This window comes from Alosa sapidissima, chromosome 7 (genome assembly GCF_018492685.1).
Source record: "Alosa sapidissima isolate fAloSap1 chromosome 7, fAloSap1.pri, whole genome shotgun sequence".
NCBI lineage: Eukaryota > Metazoa > Chordata > Actinopteri > Clupeiformes > Clupeidae > Alosa > Alosa sapidissima.
Genome location: NC_055963.1, coordinates 26,387,142 through 26,409,406, shown reverse-complemented (window position 1 = coordinate 26,409,406; position 22,265 = coordinate 26,387,142). Strand labels below are relative to the sequence as shown.

Genomic DNA, 22,265 nt, shown 5'->3' with positions numbered 1-22,265 from the left:
TGCTGTAGGGACATTTTAACAGCTTACTGGCTCTGGAAAAAGACTATGAAAATGAAATGTCCTCTTATTTTTTAAGAGGGATTTTTTTTTTTTACGTTTTGCTATCAGATTTATCTTGACAATACAATTACCTACTTGTCAATGACCATATGCCGTAGTCATGGACGTACATATTCAGATGTACTGTATGTAACAGCAGATCTCAACTAACTGACTAACAGCAAACATATGAAAGATACAACAGCCCCTCTTTTCTCTCATCCTTTCCCCTCTCCCCCGCCCCGCTCTCTCTCTCTTTTTCCCTCTTTCCCTCCCCCTCTCTCTCTCAATCTCTCCTCTCTTTAAATCAGTGGCTCATGCTTAGTCAGGCTGTTTTGCCCATTCTGGTCAGCGCTGCAGTCTCACACGAGAGCTCACTCCTTCAGTGATAGTGCTAGGCAGCCTCTTGTAAACTCATACGTGGACCATGCAAGCTTGCTTACCGAGGTAACATACTATATGAAATACTGTGTTTTTATGCATTTTTATGTGTTTGTTTGGCAAATGGTGTACTGCTGTTTATAGGACTTTGTGTGACTAGTTGGTACTTCTTAAATACTGTCATCCTATGCATAGTGTACTATGCCATCTCAGAGTGTTTTGTGTTGTGCCATGCTACCATGACTGATGTCTGTTAGATGGACTGATATGGATTATTTTTATACTGCTAAAATTGTCATGAAAATATTATGTCAAGTCTTCCTAAAATATCAATGATTTGGTTTTAGTTGTCATTGCCAAAGCAAAGTTGCAGGAAAGATCATGTGGGTTTAGGATTACCAGGACTCGAGTGCTCGGGTGTTTGCTACCGTGGGATGGATCGATTTGCAGCACGAGACGGGTCAGGGAGGAGAAACTTTCTCAATAGAGTAGGACGGCCATTAGACAAAATGCTTTCTCAGCTCTTCCGGTTACTGTGGGTCTTGGGGTTCCAACCGTTAGGATGTCATTGAGTGGTCATCAATTATGTGCACTAACAGCTTGCACATAGGAAATGTGACCTGTGGGGAAAAATTGATTTTTTTGTCTTACTCTGAGTTGTGAACGCTGTGCCTCCAAGCTGGGAAGACAGAAAAGGCCATACAAGACTCAGTGTTAGACAAAAATGTCCTTGATTTGTCTGAAAAAATGCTTACATGCTCACTGCTAATGGATTTTGAATTCTATTTAACTAATGTTCTACAATAGTCTTCTCTTGAACTGGTGTCTGTTGTTTAACCACACACACACGTACACACACACCCAAACACATACTACTTTCTCCATGCTGCAGCTGTAACAAGATCTGACTGAGCTATTTGTGTGAGTGTATGTGTGAGCAGGACATGTAAAGTGGTTAGAACAAAAGCAAGTGTTCAACTCTGGTCTGCTGTACACTGATATTCTTTTCCCTGACTTTGCATTTTCTAATTTTCTAATCTCCCCATAATGGGATGAGAATGTATGACAACACAATCATACATTTTTGCACAAGTCGGTTGTCAATAATATTGTAACAGGAAAGTTAATCAAATCAGTCTGTAATGGTCAGATAATTGCAACTCCTTCCCTTAAAAACAAAGACCTTTGTCTATGGTGTTTTCATTGTGCTATCTAGAATCACTGTTAGCAGCGCAACATGCTAATGTGTCTCATGACACCACACGCTGGTCTACATTCTTCATTCTCATCATATCTTCCATTAGTAGGCCAAGTGTCAGTGTCAGTGTGTCAGAGGGCACCAGGAAGTCAGCTGCTGATATATAGTCTTCAGAAGGTGACAGTGTGGTGTATACGGTGATATGAGGCGGCAATGGCCAGATTTGAACCCTGAAGCTTCATCCTACTGAATTTGTTACATGCATACTAAGAATATCCTTTCCCAGTTCTATGAATAGTTTGACGTTCAAGCTTTGTCTTAGGCTCAGGTTGAATATGGTCATGTACAGTATTGTCATACCTTTTGTGAGATGTGCCTGCTGTGAAGAGGTGATTGTAACTGAACTGGAACTGGAAAATATGTAAACTAGTTGCATCAATCATTCCTGAATAAAAATGATGCTGGGTAAATTGAGGAAAACAAACAAGAATGCATAAGCTATTGCAGTAATCATATGCTGTAAACACTATATATGTATATGTATATATATATATATATATATATATATATATATATATATATATATATATAAATATATATATATATATATATATATATATAAATATAAATAAAAAACCCTATGAGAACAATTTACATTGCAAAGATAGAATTTAGACAACTTCAGATTTTGCTCAACAGTGTCAAATGACCCTAACTGTCTGCTGATTGCCAGGTCATATCTGGCTCCAGTCAGGGATGATGAGGCTGAATCTCAAAGAAAGGCAAAGTCTCGCCATGCAAGGCAGACTCGAAGATCAACCCAGGTACATTATAATGCAAAGTGATCTATTTGAAGTTTTAACGTCGACATACTCTACATAAGAGATGTCATCTGACGAGTTGTTTTGCCACTAACCTAGGGAGTTACACTAGCAGAGTTAAAAGAGGCCAAGAAGACCCTGGACACTCAGAGTGATGTGAGCAGCAGGTACCTCGGTGGAGTGCACCTGCAGACGGGAGATGACCGACTCCCTCTGCCCATCTTACCGCAGCTGACCGAGTGTGATGCCAGCAGCTCCCAGTGGAGCACAGACTTAGATGAGGTAAGTGGGGTGCCAGGCATCACTATATCACCCACTGGCATTGTGTCCATCATGTTGTTTTATGTTGAGTTCCACCCTGTAGGTTGATCCTGTTTTCAGCTGTAGCCTATGTCCACCAGTACATCTTTAAAAACACAAATAATGCATTATCAGAATGACTTCTTAGCAGAGTGGGATTCCACCACAATCCCGTCAAAATTGCAGTTTTATTTTGTTTAACATGTGTTTGAGTTGTTTTGAATAGGTAAATGTGCTATCCAGAGATCAGGTTCTGTGGGTTAAGGGTTTTTGATATATCAGGGTTTGTTTGCAAATAGAAAACGTTTTTAACTGCATTAGAGAGGACACACTAAATAAAATGTGTCAATTGCCGTTTATTTCTCCTGAGGACATATCTTGAAATTACTCTAATTGCTGTATGTTACTGAAATATTTCATGTGCTTTTGAGTCAGTGACGAAAACCCATTTTGTTTTCAAGCTGGGAAATCGGAGGGCTCGTGTGTGTTTGGAGACTGAGTATTCTACAGCTTCCCATCATGCATCAGACACAGACAACACTGCTTCAGGCAATAAGTACTTTACAGCAGCATTATCAGGTTGGTCTAAAACAAACCATGCAAGTATCTGAAAAGGCTTGCAAAAACCTTAGAAACAGGCTCCTTGGCATTGTTAATAAGGTTGATAACATGCTAACTAGCATCTTTTGATGAAATGGTTGGTGGTGGTGATGTGCTAATAAGGCTATTCATACTGTACGCCTACATTTCAGCACGATGATCTGTACAGAACTACCATATAGGCCTACCATTAAAATACATTTGAAGATTATACCAAAAAGTAGTTGCTTTAAGCTTGTTTATAAATGTAAAACATGGAAAATTGTTACATAGTTACATTGCTTGAATCAGTGAACAACACACATGAGGCACCTTCTACATCACCCTTCGCCTCTTGCAAACTAATTAGCATGATGTAATAGCAGGTAAGAGCAGTCACTTACCTGACCTTCAAACCTGTTCCCTGACAGCAATTTACAACAGCCCGACTCACTGGTACAGCACTCAGAGCACATGCTCAGCCATAGTGGTGGCACTCTGTCAGACATGAGTACAGGTTATTCCTACTCTTCCACACAGCATTCCACTCTTACCTCAACCCACAGGCATGCTAGTGTCCCAGAGGAGAAGTAGAGTAGAGCGGCTCACAGAACCAGAGGGGCCTCACACAGACCTACAGGCAGGGCCTTATAGTCCATTAGATATACTATAAACCCAAAATGTTTTTCTTAACATTCCATACCATCACATTCTGCAGCAGGTCACCTGCTCTGTGATCAGGGAGGTTACTTGTTCTGTCTAAGTCAATGTGCTCCACTGTCTCAGCTCAGAAGAAATCAGCACTCCTTAGGCAGTTTAACAGATGTTTGCTGCTATGGAATTTGACATTACCCTAAATGTCAATCAATGTTAATGCATTGCATCTAGTTCAAATCTTAAATATATTGTCTATTGTTAATTTTGTTTTTATGTTGCATAATGCTGCTGTTCTTAGGTATTGATTGGAGAGATGAGAATGAAAACCCTATGGGTACCCTTGACCTTCTCAATGCTGCTCAGGAGAAGACAGACAACTTCACAACAGCTCAGGCCTGTTACCAGATTGCAAAGGTACTTGTGCTGTCAATACCATGACATCAAATATGTTGAAACATTGTTTTGTTGAAGTATTCCATGGTATGACCATTTTTCATATTGGCCACTAGATGGAGTTAAAATACTCTATAAAATCTCTGGGTTTGGACAAACTGGGCTGGAAAACATATTGGCTGTTGTATTATAGACTCAAACTCTACGCACATGTAATGTCTGAGTATAAATGTGTATGCTATTGTTGTATTTAAATACATCACATCTGAAGAGGACCTAAGTAAAAAACAAAAGTATGATTGTGAATGTCACAACAACAGCAAGACCTCCAGGATGCCCAGCATTTCTAGATCTGACCATACTTAATTTATTAATCGTGACATTGTGCATCACACAGACAGAGTCGTATGGTGAAATTATTTTTGGTGTTCTATAATAAGTGGTGTACTGTCACCTGCACACTAGAAATCACAAGCTTGACAGACTAGAGCAAGTCAGGATGGAATAACGAGCCTCCTGGAAGACTGAGTCATGGCTAACAAGTTCACACAAGTTCATTAAAACATCTGTAGACATCTGTATTATGCAAAAGGAGCATATCTCTCTTGCTGCCCTAAATGCTTTCTTCTTCCATCAAGTGTGCCCCTGCACATAAATAGGCCACAGACACCCGAACCGTGAAGTGGAGGATATAATGACCCGACTGTGTGATCTTGAGCAAGTCACTGTTAATATGGCTAGAACCATCTAAATGACTCAAGGCAAGGAAATAGATGTTTTTAGAGTAAAACCCAGATGAGATGAGTCATCTGTGAACTCATATGGAGGCTTGCAATAAGCAGCTAAGGAGTTCAGTTTGCTTTATCATGGGACCTTAGAACTCATTTTCAAATGTACAATAGTGAGCACTGCACTGTCATCTTATAGAGACATTTAGATATGCTCATGTGTCATTCAAAAAATAGATTGGCCTTGGAGTATTCCCTATGTTAGTATCAGTCAGTGTTTGACTTGCTTCAGGTACTTGTGTGACGGATGGATGTTCAGGTTCGTATTTTTAGTTGTAACTTCTGGCTGATGCAAGCATTAGACAGACAAGTGTAGTGACTGAGGATTTTAGTCATTATATTTTCATGTTGTCAGACACAAATGGCAGGGATAATGAGCATGAAAACTTGATGTTGTTGTGTACTTCACAGCGTGCTTTATTTTATGACAGGGAACAGCTGGTGATGACTGTGTCACGGATAGAATTTCATCACATCTGAGTTGTTCTGAGTTGTTGTTTTTTTTTTTCTCCAGAATCTTCCAGGCAGATAGTGGTACCAGTAGCTTTTACTCTCTTTGGCAAAACTCTCTTCCTTTTCTCCCGCATAGATCACATGGCAGAGGTATCTTAGCATTCCATACCATGTAGGGAGAAACTAACTGGCTCCTCTCATCTCAGCATTGGCCTTGTACCTTTACAGCCATGCCTTGAACTTGTCTACAGCAATCACCCAATGAAAAAAAATGGCCAGTACAGCATGTCTTGCTTTTCCTTCTGACCTTTGTAATTGCTGATACGACATGCTGCTCAATCCTTGACTTATAGATATTAAATATACTGGCATCCATTGGCTGGGAACTAAATATGTGCTTGGAGCTGCGTCAGGCAGTCGCTACTAGAAACGAAGCCAAAGGCAAAAGGTCCCTTTCAGCTCAACCAGAAAGCACGGCCTGGCAATATGAGAATGATTAGATCATAATTCCTTCCTGCACCCTGCGTGACCCAGTGAGCCCACCTTGAAATACACATGGTGGTGGATGGGGAGGGCGGGGGAGAGAAGGAGAGGTGGGATATTTTTAGGGTATCAAGAATCCAAACAGTGGCAGGAAGACCATTAGCATGAAAGCAGGAAGACCATGTACTTCCGTGTGATTGGTTTCAGCACGTGTGTAGTTTTAGCAGGAATGAGAGGCAGGGGAAAGGGGATTTTTGCAGAGGCATTTTCAGTTTTCAGTGAATGTTTTTTTTTTTTTTTTTTTTATCTTCAGCTGTTTTCAGTCTGGTACTCCACAGAGCCCGGTGGGTAATATGAGCAGGCTCTGTAGTGATGCAGCAGCCTATATTTGTCCGAGATAATCACCTCTGTGGAAACATGATGAATTGTCCTTTGCTGGCTGCTTATGATGATAGTAAGGTATGCCCTCTGCTGTTCAAGAACTAGACACAAATGTATATTGCAGCTATGGTTGTTGGCTATCTGTACATAAGCCATAGACAGTGTGCACAAGTGGGCTGATTGAAGCCATTATGGACTACCAGGCGAGAGAAGGGACAAAATATGTTAGTATGTATGTCTGAAATGTTGTGAGTTTGAGTGCAGTGGTGCTGCTTCTTAATAGCTTAGAAATCTAGACGTACCCTAGCGGCAGCAAATTACATTTGCTTCCAGGGCTAGTCTAGCAACTCTCCGTTGGCTTGTGAGCTCGAAAAATTAAACTTCTATCAGGCCAATCAAATCGTGTATAGAGTCGTTAGGCGGGCTTAACATAATGATTGATGGCAGAGTTGCAACGGTTTGGCTTGAATTCCCTGCTACTTGAAAACAAATAAGATAATGTTGCTGTTGGCGAACAGTGTGACACTAGTTAAGCTTTTATTAAGTTGGCAAAAGTTTGAACTAGGCAACTAGCTCCGCTTGGAACGCATGGGACTCATAGCGCTGTCCTATTGCGTGCAGAGGATATTTGAAAGACAACCGATTATCCCGCCCCTCGGACTGAGCACTGCGAACGGTGAGTGCCCAGACCCTACATTTTAATGTGGGTCTGGCTCGTCAGGCTAGCTTCTTAAAGGAGATTAGAAAGACTATTCTCTCAGAAGATGAACATTTCCCTTTCCCACAGGATGCGATTAAGATGTCAAAATGTCTTCCTGTGCCTCTGCTGCCCGTTCCCTCTGTCTTTTTCTTGTTCTTTTGTGCTGTGAAATAAATATGAAGGCCCAAAGGAAAGCAGTCGAGGAGAAAGGAGAATGATCTAGTTTGAAATTATATAAAAGAGCAGGAGAAAGGAAACACCTTGAAATATGCACACAGCGGACCTTGAGAAAAACTTGGTGTGGATGAAAACCCTCCGCCAGTCCACCGGTGTGCAACTTGCTGCAGGAGCTGCGGCCTTGCCCAACCCGAGTGCAGCTGCAGGGATGGAGATAAGGTTCTGTTCTTCTATGGCCCAAGTGAGAGCGAGCGGAGTGGAGTGGAGTGGAGTGGAGACCGGAGCCGACCTTGGCCACACTCTCCCCGTGATGCGAATGTTCCATGTGGAAAATCATAAAGGAACAACAGTCCACTCGGCCCACGCCCTCCGTACGGCTCCAAAGAGCTCTGGCAAGCCAGCCGAGCTGCACGGCTTCAAACAAGTCTCTCAAGGCCTATCTCCTCAACCGGGGTCGACTGAGTTCACTTTTAGAGGAAAGCATTTGGTCTCTCTCTCTCTCTCTCTCTTCCTCTCTCTGACGATGCTTCAGTGTCTCCAGCTTACTCTGTAGAACAGCTTAATTTCAGCATAATTTGTGCTCTTCTGTGATTTAGGAGGAACATCAGAAGCAGATGTTTGTTTGCTGTTTCCCAGTCCATGCCTACAGTGAGAATGGCCAGCGCATTTGCATATCAGTGCAGAAGCTTGTAAGATGTAGTCAAAATTCTTTAAAGAGGAATACGTCTTTTAAGAGGCATATGCATAGAGCATTATTCGGGTTAATTTTTCGGCATTATATATAGAGAATACACTGAGCTTAAATGAATCAGCAATTTTAAATATGCAAACATGAAAGGGCTAATTGTCATAATACTGTCAGCTTTCTGGTAACTCCAGACTTCTGCCTTCCCTCCTCCTCCTCCAAATGATTTTCTCTCAGCCTAACTCATGGCCTGCCCACAACTAAAGCCCTTTGGCAGATAGCCAGAGGGAGAGAGAGAGAGTGAGAGAGGGGAAGGAAAGAGGGAGAGAAAAGAGGAGGGGAAGGGATGTAGAGAGTAAAGGACAAGGAAAGAGAGAGGGGAGGGTGAGAGAATTTGGCCAAAGTTGGACAGAGCTCTATACTTCTCCAAACAGGAGAGAGAAAGAGAAAGAGAGAGAGAGAGAGAGTCTGTGTCTAAGATTGAAAGCGAGAATGAACAATGGTGTTTTTCATTGATAATCATGTCAATGTTTACAAATGCGAAAGGATCAGGTTTAAATCACTTGTAGCACAATTAACTTAGGATTTTTTACATGATTAGTGTGTATTTCTGTATACCTGGCATGTGTGTGTGTGTGTGTGTGTGCGCGCGCTCGTGCATCCATGCCTGCGTGCGTGCATGTGTGTCTGTGTGTTTATTTATGTATCTGTGTGTGTGTGTGTGTGTGTGTGTGTGTGCGCCAGAGGACTCCGGAGAAGGGGGTGGGTGGACCAGAGAGAGAGAGAGAGTGGAAGAAAAAGGGGAGGCCATGAGAGAGAGAGAGAGAGAGAGAGAGAGAGAGAGAGAGAGAGAGAGAGAGAGAGAGAGAGAGAGAGAGAGAGAGAGAGAGAGCGCGCAGCACAGCAGTTTTGATTGTTTTCATTTTTTTCTCTAATGATCACTCCTCCGTCACTGGTGCTTTTTGAGAAGAGGGAAGGAGCCACAGATTGCTGGATCAGTCTTGACTGCCGCTGTGTCAGGAGCAGCCAGTCGTGAGTGCCGGCAACTCCTCTAAACTTGGCCGATCAGACACCTGTTGAGCATGCTTTATGTGTCGCGCGCGGCAGCTATGGGAGTGTGCAGAGTGTCTATCTGATCGCCTCTGGGACTTGAGAAGCTGTCGCACATTGCTGGACCAAAAGGTGGATTGTACCACAGTTTTGCCTCTTCTGCCTACGCTGGAGAGATGTCATCTCTTTATCATCGCAACAAGGACCTCTCGCGCACAAGAAAGTCGCTGTCGGACTCGCCCCCCTCCTCCCCCACTGCAACCACACAAAGCTACAGAGTAAGCATGAGCTATCTGATTTTACACTACATTGCCATATTTGTGTATTGTTGATTTAGAAGAATATGAAGGTTCTTGTCTTTTAGGGATTTTATTATTATTTAGGTAGTGTCTGGAGCGTAACTGGAGACTGGTGGTGATGCAGTTATACAGTACTGAAAATCTGAGAAAAAAACTGTTGAACTGTCGAAAGTGGCAAGCATATTTAGCAACAGTTCAGTGATGACTATGACGTGGCTTACTCTAAGACTAAAAGACCATGAACTTTAGTAAAGTTGAAAAGTTCCAGGTTAAGAAGATGTCTTCTAAGTCTATTAATTCTTCATGGATATGACCACTGACACCATTGCACCTCTCATTACGCCTTTAATCACTTGTCTTAAAGAAAATGTTTACATCATTAAACCGCTGTTTACCCAGTGATCACTTTTAAACAGATGGTTAGTGTAAGAAAACATTTGCGTTTTCTTTTAATGCCATAATGGCTTATCTTGAAGACACACGTTAATGACTACTTATCAATTTGCAGCCATATAAGTTTAAACAAACTGACCCCACTGTTGTAGCTGTGTCTTTTCAAGTTCTCCCAAATGACCAGTACAGGAAATTGATGTTGATCACTCTCTTTGTGTGCTTGCCAGGACTTGATCTGTCATCTGCTTTTTATCTCTTTTTCTTTTTTTGCTGTGCTTCCATCACCCATGGGTGTCTGTGTTCCTCATTTATGTTTGTTTCTCATGTTTGTCTATTTTAGTAAATAAACAACAGTAATTGTGAGCTTTTCCTACCAATAGTGGTCTATATTTCTCAAAATTGCTACTTTTTCATTGTCCTTATGGTACTAACAGCTGCCAGCTCTTAACTTTGCCATTTGCTTAACACCTTGGTGAATGTTCTTTTCATATGGATATCTGTTCTCTTTGAACATGTCCAAAATCACAAACTCCGTGGCAGTGTCCAGTGCCAAAACTGTAAGCGATTTAGAGTCCAGAAGGGAGAGAGCAAGAGGGACTACCTGCTGTGAATCTCTGCGTCCAGTGCACTTCATCACACAGACATTTAGCCAAACAAGACCCCCAAACTAATCTGTTTACCGCATTTCTGCTCCTTCATGCTTCAGCTGCTATGTTTGCACGGGGCATGGAGAAAATTAAGCGAGGACCACTTCAAAAGCCTAGCAGAAATTAGGCAATGTGTTTATGCCAATGTTACAGTGCCGCATTGTGGAAACAGGTGTTAAAGGTCTCCAGATGCTATCCTTACTCCCCTCGGAGGGGATATGAAGTCAAGAGCAATGTATACAATAAGCCAAAGAAATAAAATTTCTTGCGTTTGGCTTTTCCCTCCCTAATAATGTGTCATGTTCCTTTTACCCAGAATATATCCATACTTGCAGTCAGGCATAAAGTTTCCATGACGCCAACAAGCACTTATTGGCAACTTTTCCTTGGGAAAGTAAAAAACAAAAACAGTTAAGGGAGAGGGAGAGGGGCGGGGGCGGGGGGGAAGTAATGGGGAGAGAGAATGCAAGTGTTTATTTTTAGCTCATTTGCTTTTTTGTTTATGACAGAAGGCTTGGTCTGTCTGGTGTGTGTGTGTGTGTGTGTGTGTGTATACTGTATGTATGTGTGTGTGTGTGTGTGTGTGTGCGTGGAGAGAGAGTGCCCAGCTGCACAGAGCCCTCATGCGCTTCACTGTAAACACACCAACAAATCTGTCTCAGATCTGTCTCACACAGACCGGCAGTCTTCGCCTGAGCTAATCTAACAGAGGCCCACATAGAGAGAGAGAGAGTTTCGCACCAAACAGAGAGCGGCTGTCCAAGATTAAAATGAATGCTAAATGCTCTTTGAACTGAGAAAGAAGAGTGGGAGTGAGCGAGGGAGCAAATGAGTGAGTGAGGGAGTGAGTGAGGATCTAGCAGGGGAGTCAGTGTGACAAAGAGGGAGGAAAAAGCAAAGAAGGGCTTTTATGGTTATGCTTCGGCATGGAGTAGTAATCCGGTGGGCGCAAAAGGGGACCTGGCTCCCATGAGACGGATGGGTAGTCTATGGGGATATTTACAGTACTTAACACACACAAACTGTGTGGAGTGAGAAAGGGGATAGAGAACCGTGCGAGCCCACTTGGCCTATGTGGGGGAGAGGTTTAGACACACCATAAAACAACACGCCGTGTTTATCCACAGCACGCGCTTCACTCACAGCACCGTTCAGGGGCCATCTCCATCAATTTGATGCAGTGTTATTTTTACCCCAGGAATGGAATGTCCATGCACAGGCATCTGCTCTGCCTTACAAGGCTTACGGCGCCTGAAGCATGCATTCTGTTTCTTCTCTTACATTCATGTGTGTGTGTGTGTGTGTGTGTGTGTGCGTGTGTAAACACCACTGTGCCAGCAGGTGCCTTTGGTTGTGAGCCGCTGTGTTTAATGGTTCTCACAGATGCCCTGGAACCTCGGCCATGCCCTGCTAATCCCAGGCCCTGCATGGGCAGCCAAACTTCCAGCCTCTCCCTTTGATTTCGCCTGAATCGAGAAACTATTCATTTGGGGCCAAATCTCATACCTAATCAGGAGAACCACAGACAGACCGACCGACAGGGAGAGAGGTCTACTGAGGACAAATCCTTTGTGTGACCAAAAGAGGAAAAAATCATAGCACCCCCTAATAAACATTATCTTCTCTGTTTATCAAAACCCCATCAACCATATCAGTCTGGAATATAATTTCCTCTGGAAAGGGAAAGCAAAGGGGAAGACGATCTGGTGGTGGTCTTTCTTCTTCTTCTTCTTCTTCTTCTTCTTCTTCTTCTTCTTCTTCTTCTCCTTCTTCTTCTTCTTCTTCTTCTTCTTCTTCTTCTTCCTCCTTTTCCTCTTCTTCCTCTTCCTCTTCTTCCCCTTCTTCTTCTTGCTCAGGGTTCCCCTTGTGCTCAGCGTGGAGTCCACTCTCATTTATCATGTTTACAATCCCAGGTCTGGGACTGGACTGGAGGGGGGGCCGGAGCCTGTTCCATGACCACATAAGGACAGGCAGCTCTGGCAGTGGAGCATAAACATTTACAGAGGAACGGCTTGTTAGGCGCGGCAGCCCCGCATTCCTGCCGACGTTGTTTTCTTTCGCACTAAACCATGTCAGGGCCCGGGGGCCACCAAATAAGCAAACAATTAGTTCATGTGTATGACAACCAAGCATCGCTGTTTCGTAAATATGTTGTGTTGTTTATCAACCAGGGAAACCCATATTTGGTGTTGGAAAAGATATTAGTTGATCTGATTTTAGCAGTTTTGATATCGACTAGTTTGTCTATATAGTTTAAAATCACACATAGTCTGAATTAACACCTTGCAATTGAATTTTTGCTCTCTTTCTCTCTCACTCACTCACTCACTTACTGTGAGTGTGGTTTATTGTGTGTGTGTGTGTGTGTGTTTTACATCACACAAAGTTTGTGCATTATCTATAGTTTCCTTCTCAAACACATCATCAGGCTTCCTTCCAGTGGAAAGTGTTCACAAACAGGATAAGATCACTGTGCTGGGGGAATCAGGCTTGAGATCCTGATGGGAGAGTGTGTTAGCGCACACTCTCTCAGGCTGGGCCAGGGAATGATCCCTAATCTCCAGGAATGCACGACACAACACAACATCCAGCAGGAAAGCACCAGAAAAAAACAGTGACCTTCCAGCTCACCCTGTCCTCTTCTCTCACTCCTTCCTCTCCTCTCCTCTCCCTCCTTCCTCTCCTCTCCCTCCTTCCTCTCCTCTCTATGTGTGTCCTCTGTCTTTATCGGTCAGACGCTGCACACATCCCTTGCCTTTCCCATTACTGTAATGCCTTCTGTGGTCTCTTGAGTTGGAGTGGCTTGTCCCACAGGGATGGACACTAGTGGATAAAGGAGGAGGCCGGGATATTTTGCATCCCCCAGGAGAACCAGAGAAAGGACAGGGTGGGAGGGCCTGGAACGAGAAGGAGAGGATTAGTGTTGAGGAGAGGAGTAACCATTTTTAAAAAGATTCCTCTGATGGCATGGTGGAATTAAGAGCTAGCCAGCGCCTCTGCCATTGGAATGAAGAGTTCCTGTAGTTACGCATAGCAAGCTAGTGATGATATGGTAAATAAATAAAGGTGAATGCCTTGATAAATGCTTGGGGATACGAGAATTGCATCCAATGGAAAGTGTATAAAAATGATGCATTGTGCAGTTGCTGGGGGACTGTTGCTGTCCGGAGGTGGGCTGGAGTAACACGTGCAGAGACAATTGAAGCTCTTTGACATTATGTCATTACATGAAGTCATAGTCATTTCCTGACACAAAGAGCACAGGGACACTGTCTATGACACTCTTTGAAGGCCTCTATGCTTACCGTCCACTTCGGAGGGCACATTGCACATGTCAGGGATCACAGGGAAAATTCATAGACATTAAGTCACATACTGTAGATAGACCACTTCTGGCACTTGGCACAAAATGAGTTATTTTTTTCAATTGTGTAGTTTATAATCCAAAATTTATGATGATGGATTCTTTTTGTTGGATGAAAGACACTGTATAGAATTTCCCTCACATTTTTCTCCCACAGTTTTGGTCCATATTCACAGTGCATGATGATAAAAATCTTGAGATGTGTGGATGGGTCATCTTTTGAAATTCTGTGTAGAATCATCCATGCATGCATAATGAAATTTTGGAAAGCACACATTTGCCTACGGTTTGCAAAGACATAGCTGCGGAAAAATGGTCTTGCAATGTGTTTAATGTAGGCTAACACTAAGGAAATTAAACCCTTCATCTTGAAAACAAGGCACAAGGAGTCTGATAAGTCATTACTGTCTCTCTCTTTCTCTTGTCTTTACAGCATGAAAGGGCTTCAAGGTAAGTAACTGCTTGAATGGTTCTTTCATGCATAATAAATGACGTATGAAAATTCAGCATGAACATTGCCTGTGCTACACTGCCACGACGCACACACACAGCTTCCTTGACCTAAATGTGTCTAAAACTAAAGAATTAATCATAGACTTTAGGAAGCACAGTGAGGAACCAAAACCGAGTGTAATGCACAATGAAGATGTTCAAATAGTCCAAACATATATATATATATATATATATATATATATACATGTATATAAGTACTTAGGCACAGTGTTTGACCCGCAACTGAAATTCAGTGAGAACACTGACAGCATTATTAAGAGAGCAAACCAAAGAATATACTTACTGAGGAAGCTTAACTCTTTTGGTGTCTGTAAACAAATTCTATGTACATTTTATCAAGCCTTCATTGAGAGTCTATTGACATTTTCTTTTATATGTTGGTTTAATGGACTGTCTGTGAAGGACAAAAAGAGCTTGAGCTACATTGTCAAAGTACATGTATGCTCAAAAATCACTGGTACCCAGTTAGAAGATCTCTGTTCTCTCTGGAAAACACGGGTGGTTCAGAAAGCAGAAAGAATATCTTGCCAACCAAATCATGTACTCAGTAATGAATTGGTTATCATGCAGTCAGGTCGGCGGTACCATGTGCCAATACGTAAAACTAACCGCTATGCCAACTCATTCATTCCCTCTGCTATTAGATTGTTAAATGAACATCATATAAGACTGTTAAAAGAATGCACATATCTACAACAATACTGCTTCTTGGACTCTGCTGCTCTGTTCCGTCACTGGTAGGCGAAGTGTGTGTGTGTGTGTGTGTGTGTGTGTGTGTGTGCCCCTCGGGGACTAATAAAGATATCTGAACTGAACTGAACTGAACACACACAGGCTTATGAAGTTTTAAGCACCACTTAGGTTAGAGTCACTTTAGCCCATCATAATGCTGCCCATAGCGAGGACGTTTTGTCACTGTTTTGTCACACAACAGAGATGTGAAGCTATGACATATTACCTACTGAGACGTGCTAAGAGATTTCATCCAGTCAGCAATGGCTGAAATCCATTATGACTCTGCTGCTGAAGAACTTGGTAGTCTAAGGAATGGCCTGTCTACTTTCCCTATTCAAAGTTCATAGGCAGGGTGCCTGTCCACTCACTCTGACATTATGCATGAATACAGAGCTATTGTTTAATCCATTTTGAACAAAAGGATCAGTACAGGGGGTAGTCACACTGACGAGATTTATAACTAACAGAAATATCCCAGGCTAGAAGTTACATCACCAGGGAACACACTGAAACAACTTAATCACACAAATAGGGTAAAAACACACATTGTTCTGGTCATACTCTGGATCATGGGAACACTCACTCGACTGTAAGCACTCCACCAAACCCGCCAGTGCTGCAATATTTTAGTCATTCACAAGGAAAATATGTCACTGTCTCACTGTCACATACCAGAATGCATATCCAACAATCCACTCTAGGCAATATAGCAGTGGGCTGCTACACAAGTGTGATGTATGTGATGTCTACCACACTGACTGGGAGTTTTTGTGGTCAGGTCAGATTCCAGTGGTGGGGAGGGAGCCACTGACAGGCTACTTGGCCGGACAACCTCCTACACACGGCGGGAAAACCGCCTCGCATCTCTAAACAAGGCCGAGGATGACTCTGGAAACAGAGACTACAAAAAGGTTCACAATGTGTTTGTGTTTTGTCTATTTGTTGGTCTAATTATTTTAATGAGATTCCAAATTTTGGTTGAACTTTTTTTTTTCTGCCACAAAACATAACTTCTAATGATTGCCATTGGCAAGGTTGTGGAATTAATTCATAGTTTCCCAGAGTGCAGTACATTAACATTAACATCATTAAAAAAAACACAAACTAAGGTCACATTTTTCTCTCTGTTTTCCCCAGCTATATGAGGATGCCCTGTCAGAGAATGACAAGCTGAAATCCAGGCTTTCAGACAGTAAACAAGAGCTGGTTAAAATTCGGAATCAGCTGCAGAAAGTCACACAGGTATGCTCCAGGTCACCAGGTCATTTCCTCGATGTTCGAGCAGTTCTGAGTTTTGAATAAGGTCTTTATGAGCTTGTTTGTGTACCCCTCTTCAATGCCCAGTCACACTAACGTTTGAGAGTTATAGTTTGCTATGTCCGCATAATGGTTGAGGGAAATGAGGGAGGTAGCACGTAAAGTATATTTTCTGTAATTTTCCACAAATGTCTTACTTTATATTGTGTAGACTGTCTCCTAATCAAGCTCCCGCTAAAGACTTAAAGAAAATGAACTTCCTCATCCCTATGTGCCAGCTCATGTGTTCTCAAGCTGGACTTTCTGGAAGCCAAATCCCTGACCTTAAGCTCCTCTTAGCTCCTCTTGTGGTACAGCTGAGAAGCCTCCAGAGGAACATATCTCTGTGCTGCCTGTTTTGAGCTGTGGACATGGCTAGGTTTTGGGCACATGTGGATATTATATGTGCTTCGTTCTGAGCACTGCCCAGCTTCACAACAGCTAAGGACTATAGCTATAACTATAACTCAGTGTGCCGTTTATTTCAACTTTGTGTTTTAGAAACAAGACCGGATATCAGAGAGGTCTGGTGTGTATGAATCTGAAAAAAGAGTAAGTGTAAATAGGATTTGTTGCTGGATAATTATTTTCTAAAATGAATACTGAACATAATTATTTTAATTATTGTGTAGTGTGTGTAGTGTAGTACTGGATTGTTTTTTTCCTGATGTAGCTTATGAAAGAACCTTTGAAATCTCTTTCGCCAGGAAAAACAAGCTCTGGAGAAAAAGGTGTCAGACATGGAGGAGGAGCTGAAGGTGAGATCCACAGGAATCCGAGGGAAATAATCCCCTTTAAATTGAGCTCAGAGATGGCAATAGTTGCAGCGTTAAGGGTGGCGCAGGTCTGCTCAGAGTCCAGAGAGGAGTGCAGGCTTCATTACCTGCCAGCTAGACTGATCTGCCCTTCTGCCAAACTCAGATAGAAAGAGAAAGAAAGAGGGAGAGAGAAGAGATAGAGAGCGAGTGAAAGGGAGACAGAGAGAGAGAGAGAGGGGGGGGGGTAGAGAGAGACTGCAGAGCTGCAGAAGCACACTCTGACCTAGTTCCAGGCTTCTCTGGATATTGCAGAGTGTTCCTATCACAGGGAGCAGGCACTCGAGCTTTTGTTCGACATTCCAGTTGTAATTGCACATAGCTGGATGTTTTTTTTTGAGGGGTTAGATGGCTAGATCACGACAGACTAAATTTGGCCTGGATAGGTGAATATGGCCTAATATGATCAACTGAAGCTTCTACTGTGTTCCCCCTGCATTGGCATCTAAAAGGTCTGCATCTACATCTACACACACACACACACACACACAGAGAGACAGAGAGAGAGAGAGAGAGAGAGACAAGAGACAGACACAGAGACAGACAGAGACAGATAGACAGTATTATAGGGAGATGTTGAAAGAATTTTCCTCCTCATGTATAAACAGAACAGAACAGTAAACCTACACTGTGGGAACCATGACCGACACAGTGTTAGGTCAGTAACTCAGTGTTACCCATCCAATGAAAGAGCCCGCATCCTGCCTAATATCAGGGCCTGGCGCAGTGACTGTTTGACCCCTTCTCTACTGTTATCATTGCCCCAGCAGCCAGCTCGGCCATTTCGCTGTGGTTACCAGCCTTGAACTCATCTTTTATTGGATCATTGAGAGAGGGGGTGGACCATGGTGAGTGGTTGAGGCTAGGAGTGTGACCAGTAGAACTGCAGACACCTGCTTACACAGATGACACCTGCTTGTCACTGACTCACTCGCCCCAAGGGGTTGCTGCACACACAGTATCTAGGTTGTTGTTGTTTTTGTTGTTGTTTGGTGTGCAGGGGAGCTTCTCGGTCACTGTTTTGTCACTGAAAGTCACTGAAAATAAGATGTTATATTGTTGTTTGTTTCACTCTGTTTTCACTCTTTTGTATTCACTCTGTTTCCTTCACGAGCTGAGAGATATTGTGATGATCAGTGATGTCAAAGAAAGTAGTGACATCAGTGAAGAACTTTGCTAAACAGCACATATTACTTAAATGTGTTCAGGGGTATCTTGTGTGTCATCCCAGGGAATTTAATTCAGCTCTCCAGCTGTACCCTAAATTCTACAGTCACTCTTGATCATGAACTTTTCTTTGTCATTTTGAACATCAGTTTGTGTCTTGGAATCACACAATTGACGTTGTCAGCCACAGTCACTCCTAACATGCTGCTACGGAGTTACATTGAGGTTTACCACAAGCCTTTCCTCAAAGTGGACTTTGGAAACTGATACACACTAAACACAGACCGCAGGACCATATGTTCAGACCACATACTGACCACACCACAGAACTGCAGGGATTTTCTTTTCGTTAGCCCCCCCAAGAATCATATACAGACTTGCAGAGGTCCTTGTGGAAAACTTTCACTTCAAAAGTTGGTTGCCTCAGTTCAGAAGTAAACTACCCTTGGTTTGTTTGTTTTTTTGTTTGCATTTTCAACTTCTGAATCTTTCAAATCCAACACTTTCTGCTTTTCTCCGTTGCTCTCTCTATCTCTCCCACTGTCTCTGTCTGCCTTTTTCCTTTTATTTTCCCTGTCTGATGCCCCCCTCCTTCCATGCCTCTCCCTCTCTCTCTTTCTCTTTCTCTCTCTTGTCTTTTTCTCTTTTATTGTGTGTGTGTGTGTGTGTGTGTGTGTGTGTCTAGGAGCTTCCTGCCGTGGCTCAGGTTCACGCCATGCGGCGGAGTAACGAGCGGCTCCTGGCTGAGAACAGGGCCATGCTGCGCGTCCTCGCCCGCCTCTCTGAGATGGCCGCTCCGCCTGAGACTGAGGACCTTTAGGCTCCTCTAGGGCTCGTTTCCTCTCCCCCTTCTTTCCTCCCTCCTTCCCTCCTTCCTTCCTCTCTCCTCTCCGCTCCTCTCCACTGGCACTCTCCCTGAGCCGCTGCAGCTGTCCTCTACTGTCTTCCTCAGCTAGCGCTCCTGACCCTCCTGCGGCACCTCTGCCCACTGCTGTTTCTCTACTCGGCCACCTCCTCCGCAGGCCTCACAGGCAGGTCCCGCTCTGTCTGTCTCACACTCGCTTTGGGCCATGTCCACCTCCACCTCTACCTCCACCTTGCCCTCCGTCATTCCCCTTTTCTCCTCCTTTCTCACACTCTTCTTTTCTCCCTCTCTTTGTTGCTGTGTTCCCATCTCTTTCTTATCTCTCTCTCTTTCTCTCTTTAGTTTCTGTGTCTCACCATTTCTGTGTCAGAGCTGATGAAGGGCACCCCCTCAAATTCCTCATGTGGCCATCACACTGGGAGATATTAATAACTGGGTCAGGGCTTAGATGGAAGACTTTTCAAATAAACCTGTTTGTGTGTGTGTGTGTGTGTGTGTGTGTGTGTGCGCGTGTGTGTGTGCGTGTGTGTGTGCGCGCGCGTGTGTGCGTGCGTGCGTCCGTGCGTGCGTGCGTGAGAGAGAGAGTGAGTGTGGAAGGGGCAACTCCTGCAATGAACAATTCGATTAGTCAAATAATCACATACAGTAAATAACGATAGTAATGATTACAATTATGTGAAGATTAATGATTAATATTTTTAGAATTGCCATATTTTTATAATTGCCATTATTAATGGCCAGATATTTATATACTCCACTGTGTTTTATGTTTATGGATAAACATAGTGAAAAAAATTGTATTTTATGGTTGATGGCAAGATGATCAGATGCTTCTGTGGGATGTTGAGTTCTCTCTAAAATACGATTCAAATGCAATGAGAAAGTCTTTGTCAGACACATCCAAAGGGGACTTAAATGTCAAAGTTTGCCTCCCCCACCTCCTCCTCCTCCTCTAGAGAAAAAAAGCCTTGTGCCTGAAAGCCCTGGCCCTTTAATATGTGCCAATACGCTGCTCTCTCTCTCTGTCAAAGCCAACACACAAAAGCTATTGTGTCGTTTAAATGACATGGGAGATGTGTGGAGAAAGTGTCTGTGAGATTATGGGGAGCGGCGTCTACAAAGAGAAAGGAATTTTTCACTGACACAATTTATAAGCCAAATTATTTTCTCGGCATACCAGGCCCGTAAATTTTTCCTTCTTTTGCAGTGTGTGTGTGTGTGTGTGTGTGTGTCTGTGCGTGTGTGTGTGTGTGTGTGTGTGTTCTTGCTAGAGTCTTCGTGGTCGAAATTTAGAAGAGTTGAGTTTTAATGGTTTCCAACGCATGGCATGAGCATGTTGACTGTTTTTCTGTAATCAGTTCAAACGGGCTAATTGATTTGAAGCTTTGTTGTGGTGATGTGAATCCTGGCACTCGCTCAGTATTGAGTCACAAGTGTTCATTTACACAAAACTGTAAATGTCACATTGAGTTTATGGATCTAATAGTCAATGGGGAGTTGTGGGTATAATTTGTGATTATTGGTTTAAAATGAAATAAAATAAAAATCATCATGGCTTCCTTCACCCACAACTTTTCCATTTACCTCACTGAAATTTCACTGAGTTTTTCTTTGAGTAACTCTGCATGTTGTGCAGTTTAGGTCACAGATACTGTTTGTGAAAAGCGTTTTGACAGATCTCCAAAGCTTGACTTCTCTCAATCTAGATTCATCCATGTCTTTTTTTATTCTCTACAGGTTTTGAATGAACTGAAATCAGACAATCAGCGACTGAAGGATGAGAATGGAGCCTTGATCCGTGTCATCAGCAAGCTTTCCAAATGAGAGGACAAACACTGACTGCGCAGAGACCAACTTTAACTCTTTCCTGTATCTGTATCACCCATTTTTTTATTGACCTCGGACCGCTCATTTATTGGAAATGTTTCACTGGTTGATAGCTGCTCAGAGGCTAGAAGATGGAAAAAGAAAATGGCAGCAAATGGAATCACCCAGCAATCACACATTGTACTTCAGTGCAGCAGACACACAGGTACATCCTGGATAATCTAACCATCCACACAAGCATATGGTGAAATGCCATGTGTCTTTTTTATCACCTTAAAAGGTTTACCTACATCATGGAGATTTTGTTGGCATTTGGATCATACCAATCACAGGTCTAACAGCATCTCAGGCCTGAAATGGTAGTATGTCTGTTTGTGTGTGAGTTTGTGTATTGCACATCCAGTATGGCTATTTGTGTGTGTGTGTGTGTGTGTGTGTTTGTGTGTGTGTGTGTTACATAGTACATGTCATAAAGGATAATTGTCACCATTGATCATGAAAAAAGGCCTATCACTTGTCTGTGCATATTTATGTTAGTCAATAAGCTTTTCATGTTTACAATACACACACAAAGATGTATTGAAATCAAATTATTGAAACATATATGGGTTGGGGTGGGTGGGGATTTCACTTGCCACTTTTGATGAAATTGTTTATGATTATTTATGGTGTTTAGTTAGAGTTTGGCTCTATGTGTACTATATGTAATATATTTTCACTGAAATATTTATCTTTCAAAGGTGTTTTATATGACAGTTCAACTTTAGATGAATGTAAAAGCACAGAATGTACTGCATTATATGATCACAAAAGTATAATATTCTATTTTAGTTTGCATGGTACTTAAATGTTAAAGATAATTCAGTGGTCATGGTTGAATAAAAAAAGAAGAAAGAATCACAATGTAAACTGTGGTGTCTGTTCAGCCTAAAGGCTTTAAGCTATTTAAGTGATGACTTCATTCTTCATTTCTTATGAGTGCCACTGAAATACAAACAAAGTGACAATGACAAAAGGAACATTAGCCTATAATATTTTGGGTGTGATTTCGAAGATTTCAAGTGCAACCTGGAATTAAGGTGTTATATCATTACCATCAGGTAAAATCATTCAGAATTGGTGGAAAAGAAACAGAAAACATTGCTAATCTTTTTTTTCTGAAGTGTTTAAATTTATCCACGTCTTGGAGAACATTGCTGCCCCCTGCCTGCAATGACTAGACCCTTCAGATAAGCTCAGGCAATATACTTCAATGGTTA

The 22,265-nt window shown here is 42.5% G+C and overlaps 2 protein-coding genes across 7 annotated transcripts; both read left to right on the top strand.

Moving 5' to 3' along the window:
* The first annotated feature begins 406 nt into the window (after positions 1–406).
* LOC121713379 lies at positions 407–9,090 on the top strand. The gene is made up of 8 exons (XM_042097940.1): positions 407–486; positions 2,352–2,442; positions 2,539–2,721; positions 3,201–3,318; positions 4,274–4,389; positions 7,496–7,774; positions 7,947–7,966; positions 9,006–9,090. The coding sequence occupies exons 1-8, from the start codon at positions 467–469 to the stop codon at positions 9,088–9,090; spliced, it is 912 nt and encodes a 303-aa protein (XP_041953874.1). The 5' UTR covers positions 407–466.
* On the top strand, positions 8,901–21,909 carry LOC121713426 (protein phosphatase 1 regulatory subunit 12B-like). 6 transcript variants are annotated; one of them, XM_042098003.1, is made up of 8 exons: positions 8,902–9,363; positions 14,222–14,238; positions 15,815–15,947; positions 16,174–16,278; positions 16,834–16,884; positions 17,040–17,090; positions 17,915–17,995; positions 20,917–21,055. In XM_042098003.1, exons 1-7 carry the CDS (start codon positions 9,262–9,264, stop codon positions 17,951–17,953), a joined length of 498 nt encoding a protein of 165 aa, XP_041953937.1. In that variant the 5' UTR covers positions 8,902–9,261; the 3' UTR covers positions 17,954–17,995; positions 20,917–21,055. The 6 variants fall into 6 exon arrangements, with proteins under 6 accessions (XP_041953934.1, XP_041953937.1, XP_041953940.1 ...); XM_042098006.1 differs by lacking the exon at positions 20,917–21,055 and adding an exon at positions 19,000–19,137 and having other exon boundaries at positions 17,918–17,995; XM_042098004.1 differs by lacking the exon at positions 20,917–21,055 and adding an exon at positions 19,000–19,137.
* The last annotated feature ends 356 nt before the right edge of the window (positions 21,910–22,265 follow it).

Excerpts from the sequence above, each read along its gene's own strand:
- LOC121713379 (XM_042097940.1), top strand. The coding sequence starts at position 467 with ATGCAAGCTTGCTTACCGAG. Across the intron at positions 487-2,351 it reads ATGCAAGCTTGCTTACCGAG|GTCATATCTGGCTCCAGTCA; the intron begins GTAACATACTAT and ends GCTGATTGCCAG. Across the intron at positions 2,443-2,538 it reads AGACTCGAAGATCAACCCAG|GGAGTTACACTAGCAGAGTT; the intron begins GTACATTATAAT and ends CCACTAACCTAG.
- LOC121713426 (XM_042098000.1), top strand. The coding sequence starts at position 9,262 with ATGTCATCTCTTTATCATCGCAACAAGGACCTCTCGCGCACAAGAAAG. Across the intron at positions 15,948-16,173 it reads GAAACAGAGACTACAAAAAG|CTATATGAGGATGCCCTGTC; the intron begins GTTCACAATGTG and ends TGTTTTCCCCAG. Across the intron at positions 16,885-17,039 it reads TGTATGAATCTGAAAAAAGA|GAAAAACAAGCTCTGGAGAA; the intron begins GTAAGTGTAAAT and ends CTCTTTCGCCAG.